Source organism: Astatotilapia calliptera, chromosome 1, assembly GCF_964374335.1.
Source record: "Astatotilapia calliptera chromosome 1, fAstCal68.1, whole genome shotgun sequence".
In the NCBI taxonomy this organism is placed as follows: domain Eukaryota; kingdom Metazoa; phylum Chordata; class Actinopteri; order Cichliformes; family Cichlidae; genus Astatotilapia; species Astatotilapia calliptera.
Window position 1 is genome coordinate 38,199,524 of NC_137422.1, and position 25,557 is coordinate 38,225,080.

At 42.8% G+C, this 25,557-nt stretch overlaps 1 protein-coding gene across 1 annotated transcript; it reads right to left on the reverse strand.

The window, feature by feature from the left end:
- Window positions 1-24,982, reverse strand: znf507 (zinc finger protein 507). Its single transcript, XM_026175907.2, has 7 exons — window positions 24,826-24,982; window positions 19,210-21,531; window positions 16,970-17,087; window positions 16,747-16,855; window positions 7,409-7,513; window positions 2,636-2,770; window positions 1-1,674 (listed from the first exon to the last, which is right to left on the reverse strand). The coding sequence occupies exons 2-7, from the start codon at window positions 21,526-21,528 to the stop codon at window positions 1,215-1,217; spliced, it is 3,246 nt and encodes a 1,081-aa protein (XP_026031692.2). The 5' UTR covers window positions 21,529-21,531; window positions 24,826-24,982; the 3' UTR covers window positions 1-1,214.
- Between the last annotated feature and the right edge of the window lie 575 nt (window positions 24,983-25,557).

Here is a 25,557-nt window from a genome sequence, read left to right on the forward strand (position 1 = left end):
TAGACTTAAAAACTTTATTTTCACATCCACGTCTTCTCATTTCAGGCATGTTCAAGCTGGGACAGCGGCCGCTTCAAGCCGATACTAGAAAGTTTATATTTTTAAAAACACTGACAAAAAGTGGAAATGTCCTTATAAAAATGTTATTATATACATCATAAACAGCATGAGCTATAAAAATACCTTCATTGACAAGTCTTAAAGTGAACCTAGCACCATAATCACAATCGAGTGATAATTGTGTCGCATTCAATATGACATAAACCGGCTTTGAACCATCGTTGTATTACAACACGAGCCCTGCCAATCCCAGCTTCCCTTTTTGTTATTCCTTTTGTCGACATGCTTTTACACCAACTGAACACTGGTGACGATCCAAAGGCCACTTCCTGCTTTGCTCCAGTCAACTTACGCTCCACCTTTGAGAACTATCAGGGTCTCTGCTAAAGAAGCTACTTAACAAACAGTAAAACTACAATAAGAGCCACAAAAAGCAGAACGAAAATATAACAAACATAGTCGTTTAAATTGGCATAACGGAACTTAACATGCATAAAATAAACAGATAAATATTGAAAGGTTTTTTTAAGCTGTGGTAAATGCCTTTGTAGGCATCGGTGAGTCTGCACCTCCACTACTTGGCTAGAGCTTCAACTCTGTCAGATTAAATACATTAAATACACTAGCAATAAAAGAGCTGCCTTAGAATCAAAAATATATGGATTAGACTTGAAAATATGGAAATCTTTTGTGGTTGAGGGATCGCGTGGTTTTGTGAGGTATGAACACGTCCCTGTAGAGTGAAAAAAACGGACTTGAGTCGAGAGCTCGGGCTCCTCCCTTGAAAGCAAAATCGCTTCCCTACAGACACATTTTGCGTCATTTAGTGTGTAATTATTTGACACAAATATTAACGGCTTACAGCCCTGTCAATCGTTTTTTCAACATTCCTTTCGAAAGAACATCGTCAATAAAACATTTCATCGTTTGTTCTGAAATGTGTGGACACGAGTCATCGCAGCCTTACGAACGTAACCTCTTGATGCAACAACCGAACCAATCAGAGTACCGCCACTGAAATGACTGGACTACTGTGATGCAGTAGATTGTTTCCTCCGCCGCCGCCTCGCTGACGGACAGAAACCTCATGAAAAGCTTGTGAAAGCACAGGGTGGGCGTCAAAGTCAGGATGGGGAGGGGGGAACGTGCATGTGTCACTCTGCTGTTTGGAGGCTTGCTTGTGCTTCTGACTGCTGCTGCTCTTTGTTCAGGATGATGCTGATGATGTCTCCCTCGTGCTCCTTCATGTGCTCCATCAGTCGCTCTTTGCTGGTGGACTCGAAGCCGCAGATGCAGCAGCAGAACAGGAGCACACAGTACTCCATGCCGGGGCCTGGCGGGGGGAGCTGGCCCGTGCGTGGATGGCTCTGGGACTGAGACTGAAGCTGTGCAGGGTCCTTCCCCTGGGGGCTTACGGACTCGGGGGACCACTTTGAAGGATCTGTGGGAGGTGTGGAGAAGCCCACTGGGCTGTCAGCTGACAGAGCAGCTTTAGTTGCTGATGTGGGTGTTAGCGGTGGATCCGCTGTGCTCTTTGCTTTGTCCTTTGAGTGCGGGGACACTGCCGGGCGCTCTGCCGCAGACTCTACCACCGCAGATAACTTCTGAGGAGCTCTGAAAGAAGCAGAGGGTAAAATCATGAGAAGAAAAATGTCACCCTCAGCGTTTGTACGGGACTGGAACTTTACAGGCTTTCGTTTCCTCCCCCCAAAAGTAAAAATAAGTGCAAAGTGCAGACTAACACAGTTGTTTCATTTTGTGGTTTTAGAACATGTGTAGAGGTCAGAGGTCAAATGTGACATGATATGCTAAATCTTTATATGGTACTTAAACAGCACAATACACAGCACACTTGTGAGACTCATAGTTTCCAAGTTAAAAGGCTTTTTGCCAATTTTCCACCAATCATCATCAGTCACTGAGCACCTTCGTGGATGCAAAGCAAATTTTAAATGGGACTCAGAGGTATACAATATTTACAAATTAAAAATAATTACATTAAAATGGCTCATAATACTGTAAACAATCCAGCAACATTTCCAAACAAACTTGCTCAGTGCTTTTATTATTATACTGTCACGAACTTTAACCTTTAACACGCTAACTGAGGCCTGCAGAGTCTGACGTGGGACGTCCAATCCTAGCAAGACTGTGGCATTGTGTTAACACATCTCATTTTTATTCATCAGGTATCTGATCGGCAGCAACACCCACCCTCTTAATTCCTATGGAAGCAGTGAGGACTGCATAAAAGTTCAGGAAACGTTTCCCCAGTGCAGTGCTTGCATGTGCATGCATTGCCAGAGCAGCATATTCAGCATGTTTTGCACGAAACCCTGCACACTACATCCTTATAACATGAAATTACAAATGATGAAGGCAAGTAGCAGAAAGTCATATATTCTTAACAAAAACAGAAATATAAGCGAGATATATCATTATTATTACTAAAACCATTATAACCTGTATAATCCCAGGACATGAAGATCACTGCCAGTTGATTTACTGTTGACATTTACAAACACTGAGATAAAACTTGAAAGAAGGCTGAAGGAACTGCAGTTTGTGTGCTTACCGGCTGCTCTGGGAGATTGCCTCGTTAATGGCTTTGTTAACCTGCTCGTAGTTGTAGTTCTGGTCTCCGGCGTGCTTCCACATGTGGGATTTGAGCGATGGCGGGTGACTGCACACATAGCCGCACAGAGAGCACCTGAAAGAGAGGAGGAGGAAAAAAATAAGTAAATAAATAAATAATGGAGGCAATATGAGAAAGGAGTGAGAGGGGCTCAAGCTGAAGATGATTTAATGTGTGTACTGAGGTTTTACTAATCCTTCTCCTACTTTCTATCAAGAGGAATCATCCTGACTGAACACTCCACGGGGGACACCGAGCTTGAGAGACAGAGACAAAGAGGGGAGAGAGGAAATCGGATTTGCAGCACGCTGCTGGACTCATTTGTCAAAATTAAAAAGAATTATGGAGTTTTAGATCTATTCAAACGCTTTCACTTGCAAATATCATTAAGGATAAAGACATCATGCGCCCTCCCCCCCGAACAGCTGACTGAACACGCTCAGAACATGTTATTTATAAAACAAGCCACGATGTCGTTAAAATGAAATCACATCGCAGTAGACTAGTGTGTGATAATGGCCCGTTTCTTTCTCCCAGTTACTGACTCACTTTAGAAAACGTATGCTTCGGCTCCATCGTCGTCTCGAAGACGCGATGAGGGCCAGTTTATTCCGGAAGCAGCAGATGCTTTTTGACACCACCAAGAAAAAAAACCCCACGATCTTTTTGGAGCTGACAGATGGTTTTGATGGTGCATTTAAAAATTCTCTCTTCTGCTCCATTTCACAGCGTTGTGCTTTTGTGTTGCTTCGCATCACGCTTGACGCCTCGAGGCCTCAAAGAGTAATGAGAAATTTAAAACTAAATAAAATAACAATCTCCACAAAAGGATCGGGGAAAATCTATAGCCAATTAATCCAGCCCGTCAGCATCCCACAAAGACTGAACCAACAGCCGTCAAACAGCTGCCTCTGACAGGCAAAGTCAATCAAACTCTGCCGTGTTCATTTGTTTGCTTTGCTTCCTTTCTGCTGCTGAGAAAACTGACAGCACGGAGCCAACGACTGGAACCAGATCCACCTTCTACAGGTGAAAAGGAATTTTAAATGGAAATGGAGTAATGTGACACACACACACACACGCACACACAGGTCACCAGCAAAGGTACCGTCATACCAAGTCAACCTCACAATTCTGTAAATGTGACAGTACTTGCTTTTTCTGTGGTGCCGTAAAAATCACAGACTTTAGTTTCAAGTCTTGAGTCACTCGTGGTTTCTTTATACTTTGTTTTCAAAGAGTCAGACTTTCTTTTATTTGTATAGCGACCAAATCACACCAGTCGCCTCAAAGTGCTTTATACTTAAGGTAGAGACTCTACAGTAATACAGAGAAAACCCGAAAGAGGCGACCCGCCGCATGAACAAGCGCTCGGTGACAGTGGGAAGGAAGAAACCTCCGGCAGCACCAGGCTCAGGGAGGGGCAGCCATCTGCTGCGCCCGGTTGGGGGTGAGGAGAGGAAGCCAGTGGTTTTGGTTTGTTTTTGAAGGTGCAACCCTAGAATAAGCGTGTCCCCCGAGGGGGGAGTGGTGACTGGAGCAGACTTCACTCGACATGTAGGTGAAGGAAACAGAGGTGATGAGGAGGTGCCGTGTAGAAATGCAGAGATGGAGCAGTTTTTGCAAACAGGACAGAAAAAGCTGCAGGGAACGAAGAGGTAGTCCACCTGTGTGGAGGAAGGTGCACACAGGTGGACTACAACAGGTTGTGTGTGCCCAGTTCCATTCATGATGTAAACAGGCTCCTATTACCGCAAAATCTAATAATGCATCACTTTTGCTGCTTGTACAAACCTGGGACATTTTATTTGTCAATGCTTGGTTACATCTGTGGCAGATCTCTCTCCATCCTCCCTCCACGTTGGGCGTGGCTCCCCGTGATTGGCCCTCTGCTCTCGACAGTGAGCCAGCATTTAAATCTGTGCAGCATCACAAGAGATTTGCTCCAGTGTGATAATCCCTGAAACCCTGAGATCCTCGACAGAAACCCGTTAACTGTTTCTGCCTCACAGCTGGAGACAAAAGGTGATCGAGGGCTTTGTGTTTGGGCTCCTCGGTGTGGAATGACCTGCCCGAGGACATCCAGTGGCTTCCTTTTAAATCACTGCTAAAGACTCATATCCTCCATTTTTGGTCATTTTTAGTAGGGCTGCTCAATTAATCGAATTTTAATCACGATTACGATCTGGGCTTTCAACGATCATTAAAAATGACTGAGCCGATTATTAGCCCCTCCCTCGTTTATCCGCGACACCTTAAAGGCCGGTCCGTGAAAATATTGTCGGGCATAAACCGTCCGTGGCGCAAAAAAGGTTGAGACCGCTGATTAAGAGGACCCGAGGGAAGCTCGGAAAGCTAAGCAGAAGTTATTTGGAGAGGAGAGTGACTGCTGTTGGTTGAAAAGAGAGTTTAAAAAAAAAACTTCAGTGGTGTTGCACACTATTTTATATTATTTTTTAAAGTCATTATTCAATACATTGTTATTGTTAACCCTTTAAAGCCGGTCAGAGCAGCACACTGTTTTGTGTAACTATTTTTAAATCCCTGTAGAACCTGAACCGTGTAAGCTAGCGCAATAATTTGTTTTGCATATGAAACTTACATCTTATGCCATCAGCTTGTCCTCGGTCACGGTTTCCTTCCACATAAATTGCATAAAAAGCGCTTGCAGGAACAAAAACATAATATTCCAGAAACACGCTTTGCCGATCCGATCAGCTGTTCGTAACACTTCGCACATTGAAACAGAAGTCACCGCTAACTATCACATGTCCGCCATTTCCTGCCCGAAACCGGAAGTGATGTCATTTTCGCGGAAAATGTAGTTTTTTTTAACTTGTAGGCCTTAAAAGCCTATACTGGTCATGTTTGACTTTTCTGAATAGTTTCTGGGATGCTTAGAACTCGAATTGCACTGCTGGAAATAGTTAATTTTGATGCACGTGCTGTTTTCTTTGCAAATTTGCATCATAGGATTGTTTTTTGTTTTTCCTGCAGTATATAAAAATTGCTGTGTCTCCAAAATAAAACTATGAAGACACTCAAAATTAATTTCCTGTTGTTGTAAACTATTTTTTGCAACTTTTTTGTATTTAAAGTTTTGAGGGATAAACCTCTTAAATTTCTCCAAGTAGAAATATATGTTAAAAAACAAAAACGATTTTCAATTTTTTTGTAGTTTATTGCACTTTTTTGCAATTAATGTAGTTACTATGGACTTAATGCATACATATTATTAAAATATGGGCTATAACAGTTGTATAGCAACTTGAAATGCTCCCACAAATGGCACTACAGCATGTAAAAAAAATAATATAAGCTCTGGCGGACTTGGTTCTATGGTAGGTCTTAAAGGGATAAATAAATATCGTCAAATAATCGAGATCTCAATTTCAGTGAAAATAATCGTGATTATCATTTTAGCCATAATCAAGCAGCCCTAATTTTTAGTATAGATTTTTTTTATTTTAACATTAATTGTAAGTGTGGAATCACATTATCTTATTTTGATGCTGCACTTCAGTCATTTATAACAAATATGTAAATTTCTTTGGTAATTTCTCCCACTTTGTTTTTTTATTCTGTGTTACTGGGAAGCCTCTGTTACCCTGCTATACAAATTATTATTATTATAAATCGGAAACTGAAAATTCAGACTGTGTCTTGTTAGTTTTAATTGAGTATTTGCAAAAAGGACACTGTAAGGAGCACCAGCAGTCGCAGCATGTTATGTCTAGCGTTCTCGCTGGGACGCCTCGCTTCAGAGCAAACAAAAGGTGTGAAAGTCACCAGAAAAGTCAAGATATCTCATCCTCTGCTACTTTACTTTTAAAGCAGTCCGTCTCCCTCAAGTCCCTCCTCGTTATGAAAGTGCTGCGCTAAAGAGAAAGAAGGCAGCGTCTGTGCCATTTTGAATGTATGGAAACGAGCGTTGAAGCCTCGCAGGTACCGAGGACAAGTGCTCAGTGAAGTGGAAATCAGCAATCAGAGTCTCGCTCGGGGTTGAGGATTTAACATTTTAAGGAGAGTCGAGTGTTGACTGCCATTCACTTTCTCCACCCGCCATCCACTAAACTTGCAATCAGAAGCCCACTTCTTAAATCTCCGGACTGAGAGTGCACACACGTGGTCACAAACAGGTTCTGACCCACACAGGTAACCTACAGACCTTTCAAATAACACTTTAAAGAAAATCTAAGGTCATATGTTCCCAAGTAAACACAATGCTGATTCAAAATCAACACTAGTGTAAAAGTCTGAATGTGTTTATTAACGTGCAAAGGACACAAAACATTCAACTTGATTTTCTATACCGGCGGGCTTCTTTAGGGTTTCCTGCTGGAGTCAACTGATTAATCTCATCCTACTAACATATTTAAAAAATAAAGGCTGAAAGGGCTGAACATGGGCGATGACACATTTTAAACGGATCCAAACTAAATTTAAGACGCAGCTGGCTGCATAAATTTTATGTTTTATCGACTGCACTGTTTTCACCCACCTACAGACTGCCGTCTTTGTCTCTGTGAATTTTGCCTCGACACTGGTTGAAACTACAGACTGGAGTTTGGAGGTAATTCGATTAGAGCACGTGTTCGTAACGCAGCCCGCAGCTTCTTCTGGACACACACAGCTCTTCCTTCTCACCTCAGAAGTGCAGCGGTCATTGTTATCATCGCTCCCTGCGGTGGGAGCGTGTTTGAAGTGTCTCACCTGTACTGCTCCAGCAGCTGCACGGCCTGGTGCTCCTGAGGGTGCCTCCTCATGTGGCTCTTTAAACTGTTCATGTTGGTGGTGGCAAAATCGCAGCTGCAGCACCTGCCGGGGGCATTTAGAAAGAAAAAAAGAGAGATAGAGACAGAGCAGCTTATTTAACTGGGAAATGCAGTTACAGAAGCAGCATTTTGATGTCAGTGTGTTGAGATAAAGGACTTGGAGCAAAGCAGGCAGGACATTCCTACTTTAACAAAAGAAATAAATCAGTGTTTTCTATTTCCTTACACTTGCACTGTGGCTGAGCGATGAAACTGGCACTTCCAGTAGCTTAGAGGCAGATACGGCACTGTACAAGGATTGCAGGAAGAGGATACACTCGACTCGCTGCCATCAGCCGCACAGCATTAAAGTCTCACACACACAGACACACACACACACTTCATTTTTAGGTTAATTTGGCTCAAGCTACAAACTGGTTTCTCCTGTAACTACAACAACTGCAACATGTGGGCTGGATTAATTGCACATATTAATATTCCAGCAACTGTAATTCAAGGAGAGAACAAACTGAGTTTATCATAAGTTATTTATGGAGCTTTGGTTTATTGTGTGCTACATGGAAATGAATGTGGCCTTGCCCCGAGAAACTTAAACTTGTAGAAAGGTATCGCTTCCCAGTTTGGAGCTTTTGAGAAAGCAACAGGGTAACTGTAAATTCACATTAAAGCAGCTTTAAGAGTATTTTTGTTTCCTTTTCCTACCAAACTTATTTAAACATCTTTTTTTAACAAATTATTTAACTTTACAGATGCTGAGAGGCAGGTTTTGACACATTAGGTCAGAGTCTAGAAAATTGCTTCCCCTGTCTTCTGACTTTATGCTAAACTAGGCTAAGCTACGCTATGGTTGCTAACACCCAGGTGTTGACAGTATGCGGGTCACCTAGCATATAAAAGGGTAGTTATATTGCTGGGTAATGATTTGTGCAACTAGTTACATGAGAAATGAGAACAGAAAAGTACTTATTGGCTGCTAACGCTACTAGAAATAAGAGCATTTAGGAACCTAATAAACGATTATAAGCTTACAGCAGAATATCAGAAGGTTTTCAGTCAAACCATTTCTTCCCCATAAACAGATAAGATAAGTACATTATATTTCCAGCTGTTTATTACCACCAGCACAGTTATGGTAATATTATGGGCAGACCCCGGAACGACCAGCAGGGCTCTGCAACAGATCTAACAGGGATCCTAATAAACTACAGTATGTAGTGGGCACTATGTTTTCATACTCGTGTTGAACGGTTTGACGAATGAATACTAATAAGAGTTTCAGGCATGATAATGGGCATCTTTGCACTCTGCTGTTTCCCTTCAAGTCCTTCTGTAATGCCAACAGATGATAGCAGCGATGGTATTACTGTCAGTGTTACTGTATAACGTTCAGACCTCATACTCAATTCCAATTATGTATTCCAACTCCTAACTGCACGGATTTCCTCTAACAGCTGACGGCCTGCACAGGCAGAGAACAGCTAGCGAGTTAGATTCATTTGTAGATTCATAGTTTTATTCTTGGACTCCATGAAAGTATTTTCTCAGAATTTAAAGTTCAAATTAATTCCATTTTATTTTATTTTTTTACTAGGCCTTTGTGCAGGTAGATGTTTATCTCCCTTTGCACTACCCTAATGCAACTTTCTCTTCATTTGATACCCCAAAATGTTTAAGTGGTTGGATCTTCTGGGGGATGAGATGAACAGATGCCGACTTTCAATCAAGTCAAGGGTTACGTGGCCCAAACGTAACATTTCCTTCATACTGACCACATTATTTGAAACATTGACCATGTTTAATATGAATACAATGTATTGTCATGTAAGGTTTTCCCTGGACTCTATGACGCGCACCCTTTGATTCAGAAGGCTGTGGAAGCAGGAATAACTGAAGTATGGCTGTAACAGTTCTCACATCACTGTGGAGGAACGTTTCCTCACACTTTCTTTTTCAAAACAACATTGCTTCAAATAATTAAAGGTCTGCAGGTATTTGTTTATCCACCGCTCTCCTGAGGTCCCGCCACAGCATTTTAATGAGGTTGAGTCTGAAATTTGACTGGGTCACTGTAATTCTTACGTTTTCCTGTCATTCTGTTATAGATTTGCTGGTGAGTTTGGGATCGTTGTCCTGTTGCATCACTATTTCGGCCAAGTTCAGCTCGACTGACATGTAGCGTATACTTTGGTACACAGAGGAGTTCATGTTTGACTCAGTGACTGGAAGGTGCTCAGGTCCAGGGGATGCAAAACAAGCCCAAACCATCACTCCTCCGAAAACTGTGATTGGAAGTTTGCACGAGTCGTGTCTGCAAACCTGAGCCGTGCTGCCATGTTTAGAGAAACGAGGCTTTCTCCTGGGAACCCTTCTAAACAAGCCATGCTTGCTGTGCTGCAATGAACCTGAAAATTCGACATGCCAACTGAGGCTTGTAGAGTCTGGGATGGAGCTCTGGGGTTTTTGCAGCTTCTCTGACCTTGGGTCTGACCTTGGGTTCATTTTCTGGAACGTCCACTCCTGCCAAGAGTGCAGCTATGTATTAACACGCATCAGAGTGCTTCAGACAAGCAAACTGGTGAAACATCTGCTTTTATAGGAGGTGCTGATGATTAACCAAGCACATCTGATTAGCAGCACCTGGCTGCTACTTGCCTTTACAATCCTATGGAGGGAGTAAACATTTACTTCACTTTCACATGACTGTATGCAGCAGAAAATAAAACTAGGCAGACCGAGCCTGCTTTAACGGTGATGTAATCATACCCAAAAACAAAGGAGCAAATTTAAACCAGTGTACGATACTTTGGTGAAACACTGCATACATCAGAGCGCACAGCGGCCGTGCACACAGCACAGTGTTTGATTACATGTAAAAACATCGCAGCCTGTGCATATTTTTACAGTGACAGTCTTCTGTGTGACTGATGTGCTGACTTTCAGCTTTTATTGGAGGATGTTTACTTCCAGCTTGGGTGTTGAACAGCACAGAACTGTAGCCCTGTCATTATCCTTCTGCGCTGCACTCGAAGCTGAAAGTCTGCGCTTCAACCTCCAGTGTGCTGGAGCACAGAGCCAAAGCCACAGAAAACGTGGCAGCCCACACTGTACTGCTGTGACATGACACACGTTCAGATGCAGGAGCTTCTTTCTGATATTAGACACTTTAAATGTGCAGTATGTGCATGTGAGCAGGCAGAAATGTGAGTTTTGCCAGTTTAAGTGTAAAAGTAAAAGGGTTGACCTTTACGTGTTGACATTTAATTTAGGCCTTTAATTAACAGTATTCTCATTATGGATTAATCTGCCCATTGACTTCTTGTTTAATCGAGGATTTGCTTTGGTTACCAAATGTCATAAAAAAGTGAAAAAGTCAGGGTACAGTTTTCTATCGCACACCTGAAAGAGAAAAGTGGAAGCCTGACATTTGAGAAGCTGGAAATATTTAAAATTTAAAAAAAAAAAAAAAAGGAAGTCCAAATTGATTTCTGTGGACTGACTAGTCACTGCAGGTTCACTTTAATTTCAGGTGTAATTTGATCTGTCCTCATGAAAGCACGAGGGTAAGGGCATAACAAGCATGCAGGGACCTGCTTCATCCAGCCACTCATTTTCCTCACTGCCAAAATATTAAAAAATCTCCTGTTTCCACCTGTTTACTTTGTGCTTTCCTCAATATTCCCACCTGCATGAGCCAGCAACACCCGACTCGGCATTCTCACACAAGTACCTCACAGGATTTTTGATCACACTGACTCTAAACTAAATTGGAAGCTGCCTGACCTTTACAAGAGCGAAAAGAAATCAGGCGAATATAATTCTGACTTTAGAGCACAAACGTCAGCGCTCTGTTAAGAAACCAACCTAAAGTTTGTGCTTTGAGTTAAATCTGTGCTAACACAGAGACAAAGTGAGGGCACTGTGTGACAGAGTGTGCCTGTGCCCACACTGAGATCGCTGTGCTGCTGGGAGCATTTCTAGGTGATTACTGCCCTCTAAAGGACCAATTTAAAATGACATGCAGAGCTCAAGTATCTCTTAAAGTAATAGGACATGAATGAGAATTAGCAAATAGAATTTAAATAGCTCAGTGTGCCTCAAAGGGGAACTCAAAACTAAAAAAAAAAGGCTGTCGCCATGCAGAAGTCACAGTGAGCTCTAAAAGTCCTCTTTTCACTTACAGTGGACACCAACAAACCCTTCACTATACACTCATGCAGAGTTTTATTTCTGACATGCAGGAAAAGCCAATTTTATGCAACTTTTATGCATCAAACGAGACATGCAATGAACCTGAGAAACTGGAACGCTTTCAGTCTACTTCCTGATGTATCAGCGTCTTGCTAAAGGTCATATAGCATTCCTGCAACCAGCATTATTCTGTACATTCAAATAAACAAACACAGCATGACGGCAAACACGAAGAAATGGAAAACTTTCCAAGCATGAAGAGCAGAACGTGAACAGTTTCAATGAAAAAGCCGCAGCATTTGTTCCCCACCAAACCTGCTGTCTCAACACGGGGGGTCAAGTTTAACCCAACACACCCCCTACAAACACACACACACACGCACACACACACAATTAATCAACGATATGTGCAAAAGATCTTAGGTGGTTTTAGGAACTTTAATATTCATTATAAAGATCAACTTTATCTCTTATGACAATGCCATACTAGAGGTTTTTAGTTTCCCACCACTACGAAGGATCCTCACTGAACAGAGGGCGTGGCTTATGACGCCTAGAGTCAACAATGTAGCTTTTAGAAACCTTCCAAGGCACCTCAACGCCCACTCACATCTTGCTTCTGGTTACTACAATAAGTCACATGATAGGGCGAGGCAAGGTCTCACAGTAGTTCCACCCAAAACCTCTGATGGTATTGACCCAAGCCTTTTTTCACACCATGTGAGGCTCATGATTAATAGTAGGTCAATGATCCTCTTAAGGGACAACCTCCACTAGGGTTTAAATACCTGATTTTAGAGCTGAAGAAGCTACTTGGATGAGAGGTGAATGTCTTCACCAAACTTTCTGTCCAAGCTCCTTACACTACCATGATGTGGACACCTACGTGAAACACAGAAAATGTGTTTTGCTTTACTCAGAGACAAACTATTTGACCCTGAGGGGAAAAAGCCACTAAGGCTACGTCCACACTAATCGTTTTCTCTCCGTTTTGGCCTCCCGTCCACACTGAGACGGCGTTTTGGCTCAAGGAAAACGCATACATTGGAAAACGGTGCTTTCATGGAGCAGTGTGGACAGCGAACCCGGAGCCTTTTCAAAAACGATGACACATTTTAGTCATGTGATGCAGTCATGTGACCAATTAAACTAAGATAGCAGAGGGCATTATACAGCAGTTGTTTTGTTTGCCCTCAATTTTGACTATTAAAGATTAATATCAGTCTGTACATGCTCCAGAGAGCTTTTCTTCAGATTCTTTAATTCTCACTCGCTTTTGCAACTTTGTACTTTTGTGTTACTCGCAGCAACAACTCCACCTCATTGTTAGTCCACTGAAAAAACTTCAAAGAGCCTGAAACTAAACAAACGGCAGACAGAAATGAGGCAGGTCGTATCCTCTTACGTTTCACGCATGAGCAGGACTGGAACGTAAGTGTTTTTCGGCCGTTTCAATGTGGACGCACAACTCTGTGAAAACGACTGAAAACACTACTGCCTGCAGGCTGCCTTCGCGCTACCACCACTAAAGTATAAAACAGGCATAAAACATGTTTTACACATTTTTTTTCAATAATGTATGAAATATGGGCACTTTTATAAGATAATTTGATAATTTACTGCTTTAATTCTCCTGGAGAAAAGCAGAATCTGACTGTGAAAATCAAACAGTCTGATAAACTGTTTGCTGTTCTCTGGTCGAGGGATGCATCTTCTGCTAAGACGACAGCATTCAGATTTGATCGGCTTTCACAGCTGGTGAAGTTTTGCTGTTTCCACTCTTTTTTCCATCACTACATTAATCTCTACAAACACTTATCATCTGGCGCTGAACTGTGAGAACAACAGAAAGCATTACACTGGTGCTAGCTTCCTGTTAAATCCAAAAATTATTTTAGGATCCACAGACTTATGTGTTCTCAGTTTCTCTGTCCTAATGTACTGCTTGACTTTAATGTTTCTGTCCCACGAGGTCAGTGGAGGTTAATAAAGAAGATCGTGCCGTTGCTCCAAAAATCCAGAAAAACCTTCCTCACGCGATCAAATGTTCAGCTTCCACTGACAGATGGAAATGTCTTCAACTACTCAAACATTTTAGCACTTGCTACTTATTTTAACAATTTTTATTTTAATAATTAATCCCTATTTTTTTTAAAAAGAATCCTGTTGACTTGAGATTTTTGTGTATATCATGTTTATCTTAATAATCTTATACGTATTCATCTGCACACACGCAATGAAGCAAGTCTGAAACAGGAAACAGAATAAATGTATCCAACTTTGCTTATTTTCTATTAATTTTTAAGCTGAAAATGTCAAACTGTGCGCGTTCTTTGAATCATTGTAGCTTAGTAATGTTTCAAATGAATACTCACTTCACTGCGCTCATAAATGATTAAACATCTAATAAAAACTCCTCTAGGTTTACAAGAAACCATCAATCACATTTCACCCAGCGTTACCGCCACAGGCTAAAGGCATCGCAGGCATCACTAAGGGGCTACATTTCACTGGGAATGGGTCACACCCCCGGGAAGCTAAGATGAGAATTGGGAGCAACAATCTTATGCTATTTTTTTGTTTGCACTCTATGCATCAGAAACTGTTAAACTATGATTCTGAAAGCTTTGAAAGACATTTGCAGACAGATACATTCAGATAAACAGTGGAGATATTGGAAGGTCTGTTGGTTTTTTCTTGCATTAATGCTTGCATGACGTTATGAGCAAGATCTTACTGGAGCCTGAATTTCAAACAGGACACGTATGAAACAAAGGCAGGACCACAGAACTTTATGACGTTTGGAAAGGGTGTGGTATTGTTCCATATCGCTTTATAACTTATTTACTATCTTTTTCTCACTCGCTATCACTCATTCTCATACATGTTCTGCTGTTAGACTTGGGGTTGTGCAACAGCTCGCTCAAAGTTCAGTTTGCGCAGACTAACATGAACAGGAACCTTTACAACCAATATTTTGTAAAACTAAAAATGATCAAGTTCAAGGTCATTCTGAAGAAGCTGCTCTGATCCTTCTCTAGCTCTGCACACACAAAAATATCATTAAATACACTCACAGACAAAAACCAAAGGGGGAAAAAAGGCAACTATGTGTTTTACCACTTAAACAATGTGTCACACTGCAGGAAACCTCAAACAGATGACAGAAAAGCGATCAGTCAGCTCTGCGGGCCGTTTGCAGCTGTTGATTCACCATCTTACCCTTTAGTAACGATTTGTTGTTATCATCAATCACTCGCAGATATTTCCCAAGACTGTCTGTTTCAAATTCACTGCCGACGACGTGGCTGACGTTCTGATTTGTTTTTTCACACCCAGCGGGTCCAATTTCCATAGAAATGTAAGATTTCTGGGGAAATTGGAGAATCTGTAGTGATTTGCTGAGAAAACCCTTCAAATCTACAATCTTCATACACATAAGACCTCAGCATTAATGCTGGTAGCCGTGCTGTCTGAACGGCCACGATCATTAGTCATGTAGACAAACTGTATTGTTCGAGTGAAATATGTACAGTGTACCGTTTCACCCTTACAACAGCCAGTCACACATATTTTTCTTCTATCTTTAGTTCAACATTTAGTAAAAAAGGTGAAATTCTATGAAAATAATCTTTTTAAATGTTCCCAGTAACATTAAGTGCTGCACAGAGTGCATCATAACGAAGCTGCTCCCAGCTCGCTGTAGTTAGTGACTGTGCAAAAGACCTTTTAGGTCCTTTAACCCTTTAAGACCTACCATAGAACCAAGTCCGCCAGAGCTTATATTATATTTTTACATGCTGTGGAGCCATTTTTGGGAGCATTTCAAGTTCCTATACATCAATACAACCATTATAGCCCAAATTTTAATAATATGTATTCATTAAGTGCATAGAAATTACATAAATTGCAAAAAAGTGCAATAAACTACAAACAAATTGAAAATCGTTTTTGTTTTTTAACATATATTTCTAGTTAGAGAAATTTAAGAGGCTTATCCCTCAAAACTGTAAATACAAAAAAGTTGCACAAAATAGTTTCCCACCACAGGAAATTTATTTTAAGTGTCTTCATAGTTTTGTTTTTGAAATACACCAATTTTCATATACTGCAGGAAAAACGAAAATAAATATTATAGTGCAAATTTGCAAAAAAGCAGCATATGCATCAAAATAAACTATTTCCAGCAGTGCAATATGAGTCCTAAGCATCCCAGAAACGACACAAAGTCATAAAGTCAAAGATAACTTAAAAACACCAGTATAGGCTCATGAGGCCCTGATGGTAAAAAACTACATTTCCGCAAAAATGACATCACTTCCGGTTTCGGGCAGGTGATGGCGGACATGCGAAAGTTCGCTCTGACGTCTATTCCAACGTAGGAAGTGTTACAAACAGCTGATCGGATCGGCAAAGCCATGTTTTTGTTGCTGCAAGCGCTTTTTATGCAGTTTTTGCAAAGCTATATGTGGAAGGAAACTGTGACCTAGGACAAGCTGATGGCATAAGATGTAAGTACAACTCCTCCGGTGTCATGTGCAAAAAAAATTATTGCGCTAGCTTATGGGGTTGCAGAGCTACCGCGATTTAAAAATTGTTACGCAAAACAGAGCGTGCCCGCTCCGACCGGCTTTAAAGGGTTAAAATAACCCTCAGCAATCCAAGTGCTCATCAATGGTAACGCTAAACTAACACAATATGCATTTATTCATCTCTACGCATATCCCATTTATTCATTTGTATCCATCCCTCCGTCCCTGGAGTTACCTCAGGTGTCATGGGGCAAGAGGCGGGGCATTTTTTGTTCCTTTCTTTAAAAACAAACAAACAAACTCAAATCTTGGCAATCAGGCGACAAAGAAAGTAAAATGCACGACCGGCCGAAGCACCACAAAGACTGTGGGTGTTAGATTAGCGGGTGTTAACACAAGGCCACTAATTTTACTGTTACTAACATTACATAAAAGGTTGGTTCTTACCACAATGATTAACTTCATTTTGTAGACAAAGTGAAATTTAAAAACTGCTAAAACTTGGCTAGTGGGAGGTGAAATGAGCAGATGGCGCAGGTTTTCTTTCACAACTCACCGATAAGGTTTGTCAGAGTTATGAATGCGCCGGTGGTTCCTCACCCCGACGTACGTAGAGCTGGTGTAGTTGCACACGTCGCACTTAAACATCTTCTGTGGACTACCTTCTGTAAGAGAAGGCAACGTAAACACACCTTTACAACTTGTTGAGAACAACACCGAGCCGTCAGCCAAATATCGTAACAATTAATGGTGCCATAAAAACATAAACCACGTCTTACCTTCATCTGTGACCCGCTCCGTCTCCTCCATTGTGGCCGCCGTCTCAGCGACTGGTGTGAGCATTTCCACGTCACTGCTGAAGCTGTGGTGCTCTCTTTCATGGTTTCTTAACTGGCTCTAAAAATGAATAGAACAGCGATACTGTGAGATTTCTAAGTAATTATGATACACTGAATGGATTAAAAACAGCTGGCAGATTTCCCCAATGATGCACTTTGTGGTCTTTATTAGGCATTTTACCTCACACCTCAGGCACAGATATGAGAATAGGGGGCCTGCTTTCACACCTCCCAATTAGCAACTCTTAGCGTAACTCCCAGATCTGCTGGAAAATATGATGAACTTAATAATCTCTGCTGCAGAGAGGCAGCGGACCCCGATGATACCAGTGGAATCAATACTTTTATCCTTTGCCTGCATCCGACTGCTGCACACTTTTCCTTGCTAATTTATCAACTCAAGCTTTAATCTATTATTACCGTTTGATGACCGACAAGAAGAGATGCTGACAACAGCGACTCGGTGAATGTTGCAGTGTTGGGTGAAGATAAAACCAGAGGCATTATAAGCAGGAGGAACACTCAACAAGTCTTGAATAAAACAGACAGCTGACCCAGCTCTGCCAGCATTGAACTAATCAACAGTCAAACTTAGAAACATGTCAGCTAAATATGAGCAGCCTGACACTATTCTAGCTAACTATTGGATGTTCAGTACCCCCAATTCCTCCTGTGCATTTCAGGATGCTTTTAAGCTGCAGTTGGTTTTTTTAAATCAGTGAAATAACAACAATATTTATCTCAATATAAGGAATAAAAATCACAGCATCAACATACGGACTTGAAAGTTCATAAGGAAGCTCCTGGAGGGAGATGAATGAAACAAGTGGAGCGGACATGAGGGATTGTACAAAGAATGGGAAAATGTGTTTGTCCCGGCAAAAAAAAAAAAAAAACTGACCAAGACAAAGAACCAGGACCCAGGAGGGCAGAAGTACCAGCCTCTTATTTGTTTCTACCAGCTGACACCGCATATAAAACACAGGGACACGACCACGAGGTAATAAACACACGATGCACCAGCACAAGCACAAATGCTGGCAACGACGGCGGCCACTCGTGAAGGTTACGTCGCAGGCTCTACAAAGATTATCCGAGTCTAAATCAGGCCTTACCTCCAGAAGACTCGATAAAACACACCCAGTACACACAACTGTTTGTGTTGGTGGCAACAAAATATCAAGGTGACAAGCCAAACATCAATAAATGCTGGCTATGATTATCACAGTGCCATGATACAGCTATTGTGTGATAGCCAATACTAGACAATTATTATTGATTATCTGTGTAACTGTGTTCCCCTGCTGTCAATAATTTCCCTTTAAGGAGTCATAAAATAGTAACTCTGACAAAACATGACAGTAAAATCGTTTGGAGTCTCTGAATACAAATATATATGTATTGTATTTACACCTGAATACGTCTTTATAACTGCCTCACTACGAGAACAACAGCGAAACACAAACATGCCATAATCACACATGCATGTTTTCAGTCAGTCACATGGAGAAGATCGCCCACCATGCCAAGTATGTGCGACACATTCAACTGTAGCGCTGTGTAGTTCATCATTCATATAAGTCAGCGGTCCCCAACCCCTGGGCCTCGGACCGGTACCGGTCCGTGAGTCTTTGGTACCGGGCCGCGAGAGTTGAGGCTCGGGTGTGAAATGTCTGGTTTTCAGGGTTTTTATTGGTTTTCAGCGTTATTTTGTCATCGTTTTTATCGTTAACTCGGTTTTCCTGGGTCTTTTCACGTGTGTTATGAATAAATCTTCTTTTTTTCGGTACCGGTACTAGTTTTATTTAGTTGTATTTATCCGCGACACCTTAAAGGCCGGTCCGTGAAAATATTGTCGGGCATAAACCGGTCCGTGGCGCAAAAAAGGTTGGGGACCGCTGACATAAGTGATTATTGTGCTCCATTTGTTCAACACTGATGCTCTTGATACCCCTTTTACACCCTGTTCTTTGTGATAGCTTTACCTCACATTTCATCCCTTCTGAATAAAGTAAGATAAATTCACTCCTACAACTACAACAATGTCTTCTATAACTGAGGAGTCCTGGTCATTTGCACGTTCTCTTCCACAAATCCTCATCAGAAAATCCTCACATGTGAGATGTTGGAAAGAAGGAGGTTAGATTAAAACATGTTTCAAATGAAAGGGCCGCACTCACCTTGTAGTGGAAGGCATCTGGACACTGCTTGCACTGGTACATCCGGCTCTTGCAGTGGTGGATCATGTGGTTTTCCAGGTCTTTGCTGTCTGAGGCGATGTGCTCACAGATGGGACACTGATACGGCTCCCTCTGCCTGTGCACCCGCAGGTGCTGTTTAATGTAGCCCTTGTTGCCACTGCTGTAGCGACACAGGCGGCAGCGATACGGCCTATCGCTGCCGGGGATGTAATCCACCAGACTGCTGTCAGGAGAGCCGACCAACCCGTCCATCCCTGGAACACTGGAGCACACGTAACTGCCCGCTCCGTTCGCCGCGACCACTCCAGCTCCATTTTGGAACTGTGCGTTATCTTGAAGCTCTTTCAAGATGTCTTCGTCCGAGGTGTTCTGGTCTGAGCGCTCCCTCAGTCTTTCAATGACCGTGAGCAGGGAAAGGCTGATCCCGCCATTAGCTGCAGGCCCGTCGTCGTCTCCTTTGCCCAGGCCCAGAGATCCTAGAGTTTCCTCTCTGCCCTCATTACAGTTCAGCATAGCTGCTGCCGTTCCCACGTCAGAGGCCTTCTGTCCGGCTGCAGCCCCCTCTGTGGGTTTCTGGCCTGCTTGCGGGCTCTGCGCCTGTGCCGGAACGGTCTTCAGAGCTACCTTGGCGCCAGAGTTGGGCAGCTCGGGCGTCCTCATAGGCATAGCCACGAGGACCTCGGCAGCCAGCGAGTGGAGGCGGAGAGACTCCGAGTGCGTCCTCTTGCGACCAGCTGGGGGGACGTTTTCATCCCGTGGAAGGTCGTTACTTTTAGTGATGGAGGATTTGATATCGGCTCCTAAATGCTGGCTTTTGTTAGTGTTCCCCGGACTGTAGCAGAGGACCACCTCATCTTTCACACCTTCCACATGTTCCTGCTCTTCTGCTTTTTTCTCCAGCAAGCTCTTATCCCCGTCCACATCTGGGCTGAGAAGAAGTGGGTTAGAGGACATGACTGAGTCCTCAGCTGAAGGAAGCCGCTCTACGATCACATTGATATGGCCGGCGCTGTTGGGGCTTCTGTTGATGATCTTCTGAGCCGATGACAGCAAGCTGTCGCTCACAGAGGTGCTTTCATGGTGACCGCCTAGCTCCACCTCCGTCGCTGCCTCAGTGGTCACCTGCACCTCCACCACGGGCTCCTCAGACGTCAGATCTTTGATGGGGTACTCGTCCTCTTCCTCTACTGTTTTTGGACTTTCACTGAGATGAGAGCCTTGAAGATTCAGCACTTCCTGTTTGTCCTCGACAGCCACGGGCATGCAGAGCTGCAGCTTGAAACCGGTAGGGAGCTTTTGCAGGCTTTTATCTTGAAGAACAACTATTTCCTCTCTGGCTGACGCATTGTTAGGAGCAGCTTGCACCTCTCTCTTTGCAGAACCTCCGTCTTCATCCTCAAAGATTGGATAGGAGCAGTCGACGAGGCCGGCGTGCTTCCAGGCGTGGGTTTTCAGCATTCGCTGCTGACTGCAAACATAGCTGCAGATCAGGCAGCGGTACAGGCCATACTCCTCATAGCTGTACCACTTCTTCTTCTGTGGTAACTCCTTAGCACTGCTCACTGAGCTTTTCTTCACTTCGGTTCCTGCGCTGCAGTCGTCACCTGTTAGATCCACATCCTGCTTTTTTAAAACCTCTTCCTTCGCCTCACTCACCGGGTACTTTCTCTTCTGGTTGTCTCCATTGTCAAAGTGCATCCTGACGTGCGCCTCCAGCTGCTCGTGGTCTCTGGAGGTAAAGTGACACTCGGAGCACATGAGGATGAGGTCACTGTGCTGCTCGTTGTGCTGCTTCAGGTGTTCTTTCAGCAGGGGCAGTGTTTGGGAGAGATGGGGGCACAGGCTGCACTGATAGCACGTCACCGTCCGCTTGAGGTCGCTGCTGTTGGGGTTGGCAGCTACCTCTGCCACCGTGGTGGTCACGTTGTTGTTATCATCACCTGACCAAGGTGAGGGAAGACTGCTGTCATCTGTGCCGCGCTCTACTCTCACCTCATCCTTATGGTTCCTTTTAATTTTCTTACATATAGAGCCGCCCCCCTGCTCAGCTCCCCTTTCCCCCACTTGCAGCGCTCTTTTCTGTCCCCCTGATGTGCAGCGACGCTGGGGCCGCTTCTCCACAATCTTGCTGAGCTTCTTTATGACCCGGATGAGAGAATCATCTGCCGTTTTCTGCTGAAAACCCTGAGAGGATTGCTTCTCTTTGGTTTGCCGTGTGTGGGAGCCCAGTGCCGCCGATGTGGAGGAGGAAGACGAGGCAGCGGATGAGTGTGTGATGGCATTAGTGATCTCCTCCATGACCTGGAAAACAGCAGAGAACAAAGTAATGAGTAAGGAATCTGATTGGTGTTACACAGTAAACCTTTTAAGTAGATGACCTCATTTATAATATAAATACATTTTTAAAAAATTAGAGCAAAGAAGTGTGGCCAAAAATGTTAGACATAAAAGACGGAAATAGCTTCAACATCTGAAAAGTGAAACCAATGTGAAAGAACATCCAAAGTGCATTATTTTTAGTGGTAGACAGAATTAGCAGGACAGCTACTATTCAAGGCTGCTGCTGGTTATTAGACGTAGGAATCCCCAGATTTGAAACTGCTATAGTTTGAACTGGGGAAAGACATGGTGCTGGTCAAGGCTCCACATCCATCATCTGCCCTCAGTGCAGTTTCTCACTCTGCAATGCAGTGTTTCTCTAACTGTGGGGCACAGACTCAGTGCAGGTCAATGCAAGATAGGGAAATTTAAAGAACCACCGTTTAAAGCTCCATCTCTGACCTCCTGCTACCCACAAGACCCTCAGGCAGAGGTCTTTTGTCTGTTCCAGGGACCGCGCCAAAAACAGTGCAAAGTGTTTGAAGTTGAGGCCTGGAGGATGTGGAACAGCCTGCCCGGGGAAATCCCGATCTTCAAGTTGTGTCTTAAAACATAGTTTTACAAGAAGGCCTTTCCTTTGCATTTCTCACAACAGTTATTTTTGATTTATTCGGATACTCATGTAAAGCACTTAGTAACATGAAATTTGAAAAGTTGTACATGAATACAGTTATCATGTAACACAGTTAAAACACAGTCATACGTTCAGTTTAAGAGATCTAAGACAAGAAGACACGACCAGCATCTGTCATGTTTTTCAGTTCGTTCCACACGATGATCTTATTTTATTTTACTGCGCTTTCATGAAGCCCTTTTTTGTCCTTTTCCCTTGTTTCATTGTTGCGAAGTTTTTCTGTAACGAACAGAAACTGGCTCATTCAAATTTTTACTAACAGGCCACAGCTGAACGTACACCAGGCAGTCACGATGGTTGACTGGTTCGATTTTACTCGACTTGCAGCTGTTGCAAAGTGAGTTTCACTTTCTTCTTCTGGACAAAGTCCCAAAGTGCAGAAAAACAGCTTCATTCCAGCACCAATCACTCAGAGGATCAAATCATAGCTTCACCATTATTTTTTCCTTCATTATTTTTGCAATGCTTACCCGTTCTTAGCGTTTCCTCTGCAGAGTGTACATATGATGAAAGACGACTTACCTTCCTCAGACCAATTCTACCTACAAGTACAAATAAAGCAACCTGTAGCTGTGTGTTTGGAAAGAAGAAACAGGTTTGCGGTGCTGCGTGTCTTTGACGGTTTGCAAAGAGTAAACAGTTAAAACGATCTCCGAGCAACTGAAGATTATGTCATTCTTCGTTTCGGAGCTTGATGAACATCATGTAGCAGGTGTTGGTGTAGTGAAACGCTGTGGACAACAGTGGACCATAACTTCAGGACTTCTTAGGTGGACGATGATGAAAATCTGACACGTATTTACAAAACAATGTTTCTGTGGCCTGAATGTTGAACCGCTCGCTGTTGCGAAGCGTCCATGTTGCTCGCTACAGCTCTCCCTCATCGCTTCTGCTGTATGAAATCAGTTTGAATCAACACACTGTTTGGATTCCTCCATCAGCTGACTGTGGCTGTGGTGAATGGCTATGGATAATTAATGGACTGTGACCACACTCTGCGACACTTACTGGCTTCACTGCCAAGAAGACAGACACAGAAGATCTGTATCAAACCGCCTCATATCACGATTTCTGGGGGACTTTTGCCTTTACTGGAAAGGACAACTGCAGAGAGCAGCCTTTTGGCACGTGGGTCACCTGATCAACACCTGAGGGTCAATCCTCATTTATATATTGTACATATAGTAACTTGTTATCCATCCCTTATTTCATAATTTACTCCAACATCTTCACACTCTGCACAACAAACATGCTGTGTTGTTGTCAGCACTGTCTGTTGTCTATCTACACTCTCACTTCCTCATATGTGTACACATACTTACTCAATAAAGCTGATCCCACATTTCAGGCTTAAGCTCCATATTGGATCACATCTACATTTTTATTTATTGAATCACTTTTTTAAACATTCAGTTTAACTGACCTCCTTCTTGTATAGTATTTATTTTATTGAACAAAAACATTTTTTGTGTTGTTGGATCCGACATATCCTGTTGATTCATCATATAAATGCGAATTTTATGCTTTTTAGAAGGATTAAATTGTATGATGCATTCCTAGCTAGCTATAAATTGGATGATCTTGTAAAAAAAAAGGTGTTAACTATTAAAAAAAACCTCTTGTGTGGCACACTTTGAGAATCACTGCCACACAGACTGCAAAATCATTTTGATCTTTCTCTGTCTTTTAAAATAAATCTGTACTAATGACATTTATCACTTGAGTATTTACCAAGAAGTTAGTGAGAGGAAATCAGTCAATCGACTAATGGGATAAGTGTGACAGCTTAACTCATTCCTGATAAGTCCTGTCCCTGCACAGTCAATACAGACCTTGTGCACCATGTGCATTTGTTTACATGGGAAGCTGAAGAGGAAACGGGCACAACTGCTCTGGCTGAATTCCTTCCATCTCCACATGACATAACACTGCCCTCCTTCTCACTTTCTGACCACAAACTTCCTCTTTCTCCTACTTCTGCTTCTGTGTGAAAACATCAAAACATGTGGAACAAACATGTCACCGTGGTTTTCCATGGGAAGGAAAACCACGGCGGGATGTTGTAGTGCATTCATCCATCCAGCTGAATTTTGAATTCTGTGATGAGGAGGAATTCAAAATAAGCTGCATCCGACTCCTTTTTATGCGCCTGCGATCAGTCAGCTTCTCTCTGGACTCCATCATGTGCTTTAACCCGTCTCAGATGAGCACCTGTTATGTCAGGATCTAAAAATATTCCATCCACTTTCACTCCCCTGTAGGACGAAGTTGCACACAGCCTCTCGGTGTGAGCTCTCACACAAAAAGCAGCCTTTTACCCGCTGATGTGAGCCAACACACTGCTGCCTTCACGCTACAAAAACACTTTCACGTTTAAAAAAAAAAGGGAAAAGTCAAAAGGATCCTGGCACACGCTGTTAGCTCCGCTGTTAGCCTCACAGCCTGCTAGTCAAACACACACACACGAGTCTCACACACTGCTAGCAGAGAAACACATGAATGTACAAGGACGCGTCCGTGCTGCTGGTGGTTAATGGGTAACGGAGGAGCGCGAAGGTGTGTGGAAATAAAAATATACTCACGGACACGGAGAAGTTTGGCGCTCTTTGTCCTCAGCACATAAACCGCTTTCTTTTATTCGTTAGCCATAAAAAGTGGCCCCTCTCTCTCTCTCCCACATTGCAAAATGGCGAGGATGGAATAACAGTCACGTGATTCGGAGTTTGAGTCAGGTGACCGACGCCGACCGACGATTGACAGGCTGTCTTGCTGTTGCCTTCAAATGCCCCTCGTAAAAAGCAGCGCTTTTTAACTTTTCTTACAACCTAACCAACCAGTGCGGTAATTTCCACAATAAAGAGCATTATATTTTTAACTCCTTAAATTAAGACGATAACCAGAGGCGTTGCTTGAGGCCCAGGCCAGTGGGGGGCCCCTAAAAGCTGACAAACTTTATATTTTTACCACCCTAAGGGGCCCCTAGCTGCCTTTACTCAATCTAGCTGTCAGGGGTGTGCATAAAATAAATGCTGTTTGTCTGAACTGTGGAAAACTAGCATCACATTATTTATTTTATTTACTGTGATATTTAATATTAAAGCCACATTTTTGGTTTAATTGATGTCAGATTATGGTAACAAACGTAAGGCCCTTGGGGCCAGAACCGTCGGCAAAGACTGATATCCGGCCCACTGCATAGGTTTGGAAAAGAAGAAAACTCTTCTTTCTTACCCAGCAGATTAACTCAACATCAGCCACTTAATTGAAGTCCAAACAGCTCTCAAATGAGCATAACCTCCTCACTTCCTCTGTCA